The sequence below is a fragment of the Chenopodium quinoa genome, unplaced genomic scaffold (assembly GCF_001683475.1).
Source record: "Chenopodium quinoa cultivar QQ74 unplaced genomic scaffold, ASM168347v1, whole genome shotgun sequence".
Taxonomy (NCBI): domain Eukaryota; kingdom Viridiplantae; phylum Streptophyta; class Magnoliopsida; order Caryophyllales; family Amaranthaceae; genus Chenopodium; species Chenopodium quinoa.
The window spans coordinates 3,874,886-3,881,231 of record NW_018743199.1 but is presented as its reverse complement, the minus strand read 5'-3'; the positions used below and the strand labels follow the sequence as shown (position 1 = coordinate 3,881,231).

Sequence of the window (6,346 nt, the reverse complement as noted above, 5' to 3'; positions counted from 1 at the left end):
CTTTTGGGTTCACCGATCTTGTAATTAAAAAGCTTAATAGGGTAATTTATCTCATAAAGTAGATAATCTTTTGGAACAAGGATATAGGAGATCCATAGTTGACCAATTGAAGGGCTAATAGGATAATAATTGCTTGTGCTAATTAGGAAAAGCAGGGGGGAAGATCGAGCAAAAGTATGAGCCTTTGGGAAGCAAAACGGCAGCGGTAGGGGATTTTCATTTTCGTGGTGTTTCTGGGGTTTTCTTTTGGGTGGGGTTGGGTTTTTCTTTCTCTTTCTCTCTCTAGATTTCTTTTTGCATCTCATGTTTCATAATTCTATGTTTTTAATCCAAACTATATTGACTTGATCGACATATGAAACTCAACTACATGGTACTCAATAGTATAAAAGCACGTATGCACGATGACATATATAATTTTTGTAGTATAAAGGCGCAATGTCAAAATAATAAAACTATACTAATTAGGTGTGCCCATATACATATTTTGACATTCGACCCGATATCCAAATTCCATTACGAGTATAACAATTGAATTTTATGTCCGTGCTTTATTATACGGAGTACATTATACACGTCAAGGTAGAAATGTCCAAACCCCGCGATAAATCAAACGATATTTGGTCAGATCCGATTTAAACAGACGCCAAGAACGAACTTGACCATTGGCGTCTTCGTCCGTTTGAAACTTTCGGACTCTTCTTCTCAACCCAGAATACATTCAACCATCTTTCTTCAATCATCATTTTTTCCAGAAATTAGAGAGAAACAGAGAAATCGATGAGAGAGATTGAGATGGGTTCGAATTCAGAGAAGAACAATTTGTTACCGGTTTCTGATCTTCCCAGAAACGACGATAAACTCTTTCGAGGTTCCGCCATGACTAAACGTGGAGCTTATGCTGCCATTTGTTACATGGCTTGTGCTGGTATTTTACCACTTTCTCTCTCTTATGGTCAATTGTTGTGATTTCTTCTGATTGTTGCTGATTTCTATGGGATGTGATTGTAATTCCAAATGATGAATTGAATTGAATTTTGCTGATGAATTGATTTGGATTGAATTTTTTGAGGATTTTTTGTGTGATTGAGATGATTTGGATTAGTTATTGTTTTAGGTTGGATTTTGTATTCAATTGATTGTTAATCGAATTCGACTTTGATTGATTGTGCTAAATCTATACTAGGTTTTGAAATTGGAACTTTAAGAAAATTAGGATATTGGCTGTTGTAGGCTTACGGCAAGCAATTCTGGGATGCTCAGGAATAGTTACAGATTTGATATTAGCCTGGAATTCTGGAAGCTCTATATTCTAGAGTTAGTTTTTGTAGATGATCATTTCTGCCTAAATTCTCTCCCTAATAAACCGGCGATGGATGTAACGGAGTTTGATGAAAGATGGAGTTTTGGCGTGGTTGTTTGAGAGATGAAATACATTGATTCAAACATTTGAGCTAAACTTATTGGGTCTTTGTTATGGCTAAGGGTATTGAATTATAAATCCCTTCCATTTTAATAAATGTCACCAGTTTAAATAGCTTAGAAGTTTAGGAAAGCTTTTGATGAAGCATTTTTGGAAGTAAGCATTCACTAAACCGGATGCCTCATTCATAGGTTGGCTGGTTGGGGAAGGACCACATGGCTGAATGTTGCCTCATATGTGAAAGTTGTGTACATTGCCTTAGGAAAAATATAACCATTTTTGAAAGTATTAATCATTTAGCCCCTAATGAAGAAGAAAACTTCGAAGACGTATCATCTATTTTTAATGCATTTATGATATATACATGCATGAATAATATAGAGGAATTTTTTCATTATAGTACTAAAATTTTCTCTTCTTGGTTCTGCTCTTTTCTCTTTATGAAAACCTGCTCCTGCGATTATTAACTGAGGCAGGTCTAGGGGGGAGGGGGTGTTTGGGAACAATTGCAAGGAGGTTGTTTATATGTGGGCTAATGTTATGAAATAGAAAGAAATTGAGCTGGTATTTCCTTTTTGCAGTGCTCTTGATATTGTTCAATAAGGCTGCATTGTCTTCATATAGCTTCCCAAGTGCAAATGTTATCACCCTTTTTCAGGTAAGCTGCTGCTAAAATTGTTGGTATATTCATATTTATTTATTTTCTTATAAATTGTGATGGGAGTTGTGAAGTTACTGCTTTATGCAACATAATATTGACAATTTGACATGACCTTTTGCCTTATAATATGAAAGGCTTCTTGATATTTTTGAAGGAAGAGACACATTTGAAATGAGTAATTCCATGCTATATTTTTAGTTAAAAAAAGCTAGATGGAGAGACATTTGAAAAGAGTAATTCCTTGATATTTTTATCATTTAATGAATATCTCCTTTTTTTTTTTTTGTTAGTAATCAACTCTTTGTGTGATGAGGATCTTAGTAAGCTTTCTTTTATATTTTACCGGCTTATTAGTTATGGCTAGGATTATACACTGTAAGGGAGAGTGCTGAAGGCTCCTTTTTCGCACGTCAATGACCCCCAATTTCAACATACTCTTGACTCTCTGTTTTCAATTGTGTTTTTCTGGAGTGTGTGTTGGCGCTTTGGTGGGTTGGGAGGGTTGGGTTAGAGCCTTAGTGGTACCTGATTTGAAGCAAGTCAGGGGGCCTGAAAAATTATGGTATTTATTTATTTTTTAACACGTACAGAGTAGAAAGCATCTATAGTGGCTATGTTGGCTACTTCATTATCAATCTTCTTTTATTCTTAAGTGGTGTGTCAAATATATTTGCTTATCCTAATACTGATTTAGTTATTCAATTATGGATGGATACATCAAGTCTTGGTTAAAAGACAGCCCACCTATGCTTAGTCAAAACTGATAATAATTACATTGCAGTCAATGTCTTGTGTGTATTTTGCTTATTCTGGATGGTAATGGTGGATCCTTAGGAATTTTTTCCTGATTGCAAATTATCTGTTAGTCAAGCTGTTCTATGATGGAATGTTTCTTCATACATGCAGATCTATGAGGATTTCTTTTTTATTTTTTTGAAAAAACACATACCTGAGAACACAATTTGATAATGTGATTTGTCTATGCCTGCAGATGGTATCTTCATCTACATTTCTCTATGTGATGAAACGCTTGAAGCTCATTTCTTTCACTGTTGCAGAATCGACTGCTCTTGATAACCCTGTAACTCTTGTTCCTTTGAAAACACTGCTGCACACTCTACCTCTTGCATTTACCTATTTGATGTACATGGTATGCTTTGATGATAACTATGTGTTTTGGAATGCCTTTTTTTTTTTTTTTTTTTTTTTTTTTTTTTTTTCTTTTGCTTCTAATTATAACAATTTCTGTTTTCTTTTTGTTTTTTTTCCATTTCCTTTGAAGTTAGTTACCATGGAGTCTGTGCGTGGTGTAAATGTTCCTATGTATACTACTCTGAGGAGGACTACTGTGGTCTTTACAATGGTTATGGAGTATGTTCTGGTCCGACAAAAGTATACTTCCTCTATTGTTGGAAGGTAAATTTTTTATTTTATTTTTGCTACTGCCCACCAGTGGTGTGGATGCATATTATTTATAGGTGTTCATCTGGAATACATGAACCTTTATATTATATATTGCTTGATTGATCATCACAAGGAGATGATTATGTCTATGATCTCATAAACAGGTAAAATTGGAAAAAGATATGACAAACTCTTATTGTATAATCTCTTATTGTATCTGCTTTTGAATTTAGATCAAATTCTGGGAGTCTTTTTCAAGTTACACAATTCACATCACATCGGTGTTTGTTCATAAAGGACTCCTTACAGCAGATTAGATTTTATTGTCTATTTTCCTTCAGCTATACTGAAAAAAACTTTTTTAGAATATTTGGTTATTAAAGAAGCTGTATGGAGTGTGGGATTGTAGTATCTAGAGTTCTATGGAGATAATGGATTTATGGTTTCCATCTCTTTCTTTGAAGTGCTTTGTAGTCACTATTATTTTTTTGTCTTGCTGGTTCAGTGTAGGGTTGATTGTTCTTGGTGCATTCATTGCTGGTGCTCGAGATCTGTCATTTGATGCTTATGGCTATGCCGTTGTATTTCTGGCCAATATTACTACGGCTATATACCTTGCAACTATTGCTCGAATTGGTGATACATCATTATTTTTATTTCATTTTCCCTGAGTAATCTAATATATTATGGTCTGTTGATGCTTATATAACCTTTTTTTTTTCTCAGGAAAATCCAGTGGCCTCAATAGTTTTGGACTTATGTGGTGTAATGGTGAGATTGCAGATCTTGTATAAAATAATGTACTTACAACTCACAGCCTTGCTACACGATGTATCAGTTCTATGCTCTTAAACCTTTTTTTTTGTGTGAATTTCAGGTATTCTTTGTGGACCAATATTGCTATTTTGGACTTATGTGAGAGGTGATCTGGATATTACCTTCAACTTCCCTTACTTGTTCTCTCCTGGTTTTCTGGTACATCATAATCCCTTGATTCTTCTGTTGCTCAACTTGCATGCTTATTGTTGAAGCCTAGCATGTTTCATTCTGCTAAAGGCTTCGCTTTGTATTATATGCATGTTTTTATCATCCTGCATGGCAAGAATATCTAAAATGCTTTCCTGATCATTGACTTCTTATAATGAATCTTATGTCCCCCTATCTCACTTCCTCTTCTTGCAGGTTGTTTTGTCCTTTTCTTGTGTGCTGGCTTTCTTCCTCAACTACAGTATATTTCTCAACACCACTCTCAATTCAGCACTAACACAGACAATTTGTGGTAACTTGAAGGTATATACAGTTGCCTTTTGTTGCTTTTGATATTTCGCCGGGTTCCTCCAGTTTATTTAAACATAAAAGAAAACTAGACTAAGTTGATGGATCCATGCACACTTGAATCAAGTCCCACAACTACTGACAAGACGATAGTGACTCTGAAATAGCCTTGCACAAACTCTCTTTATCTGTAAATTAATTTTCTGTGGTGATTGGGTGGGTTGGGGTGTTGCAGCTACAGAGGTGAGCTCATCCTCTTGGTGGTGAGGTAAATAGGTAGATAAAAGGGAATGATAATAAAAATATGTGACTTAAACATGCATACAGAGAACAAAGGCCTTAACTCTATTCCTTTTCTACTGTCTTATAATCAATCAACTTTGTTGCTTTATAATTAATCACCTTTGTTGTTTCAAATTATGTAATGTATTTAAAAAGTACTAGTATCTGATTTCAATATTGTTATTTTATAGGATCTTTTCACCATTGGACTTGGTTGGATAATATTTGGTGGATTACCTTTTGATTTGGTGAGTAAAATAGAATTTCTGTTTCGGTTTAAGATCTTTATATGAGAATATTGTCTTGAGTAAATTGGTAATGACGTTGTGCATTATGCTTGCAGCTAAATGTTATAGGACAGGTTCTGGGTTTTCTGGGATCTGGTTTGTATGCCTACTTTAAGCTGATTGGCAAGTAGCCTTTAGGGCCATTGCTTATTACAACGGATGACTATTCTTTTACTGCTGAGTGCTGGCTGTGGTTGCTGTCGCTGGTTTAAATATGCAGTCGCTTGAATTCCAATAGGAAATACATTTGATAACATGAACCTAGAAAAGCTTGACAAGCAGCTAGGGTTTGTCAATGACAGTAGGACTGATTCTGTTTGAGCAACAATTGTCTTCCCTAATTACGGTCAATTATTAGGAGTATATCAGAAGGAAATTGAACTCATGAGCACTGATCTGCGGCTACATCAATTATTTTATCAAATTGGTGATTTCTAGGTTTAGTTATTTTTACTCTTTTAATCTTTTTTTTTTCCTCTTCCTTGGGCAAAGTTTTTGGTAAATATTGTAATTCTTTTGCCCATGTATTTCCTGTACTCTTTGTGATAAACTGCTAAAGGCTTGAGTTGAGATTTGCCTAATTGGGCTACTCCTTCAGATATTGTTTTTGGTATTATTTCTTTGAATCCGATCTACTTATACAAAATTCTCTAATGGAAGTAGTTTTGAATTGTTAGGGTATGAGCATGCAGCGGAAATGTAAAATAGAACGAGAAATTAAAGGTAAAATGTAAGATAAACAATAAAAGGAGACACGATATTTAACGTGGGAAAAACTCTCTAAATAGAGATAAAAAAACCCACGACGACGAGCACCAAAAAATTCCACTATAATAAAATGAGAGTACAAAGTTACCCTAATAATAGGGTATTGAGATACAACTCTTACAATTAAAACTCTCAAAATAAAAGAAAAGAAAATAGTGGAATAAATTACAAGGAGAAGATTAACTAGGGAGACTAGTGTAAATGGATGAGTAATTTTGTGAGTGGGTAAATTTGTATGGAGGTTGA

The 6,346-nt window shown here is 34.6% G+C and overlaps 1 protein-coding gene across 1 annotated transcript; it reads left to right on the top strand.

Moving 5' to 3' along the window:
* Positions 1 to 589: 589 nt before the first annotated feature.
* Positions 590 to 5,929, top strand: LOC110733570 (nucleotide-sugar uncharacterized transporter 3-like). The gene is made up of 10 exons (XM_021913636.1): positions 590 to 928; positions 2,005 to 2,081; positions 3,076 to 3,234; positions 3,367 to 3,500; positions 3,994 to 4,124; positions 4,215 to 4,259; positions 4,366 to 4,463; positions 4,671 to 4,778; positions 5,237 to 5,293; positions 5,389 to 5,929. The coding sequence occupies exons 1-10, from the start codon at positions 781 to 783 to the stop codon at positions 5,461 to 5,463; spliced, it is 1,032 nt and encodes a 343-aa protein (XP_021769328.1). The 5' UTR covers positions 590 to 780; the 3' UTR covers positions 5,464 to 5,929.
* Positions 5,930 to 6,346: the final 417 nt, after the last annotated feature.

Coding starts and splice junctions, on each gene's coding strand:
- LOC110733570 (XM_021913636.1), top strand. CDS start 781: ATGAGAGAGATTGAGATGGGTTCGAATTCAGAGAAGAACAATTTGTTA. Junction 3,235..3,366: donor TTACCTATTTGATGTACATG/GTATGCTTTGAT, acceptor TTTCCTTTGAAG/TTAGTTACCATGGAGTCTGT. Junction 3,501..3,993: donor ACTTCCTCTATTGTTGGAAG/GTAAATTTTTTA, acceptor TTGCTGGTTCAG/TGTAGGGTTGATTGTTCTTG.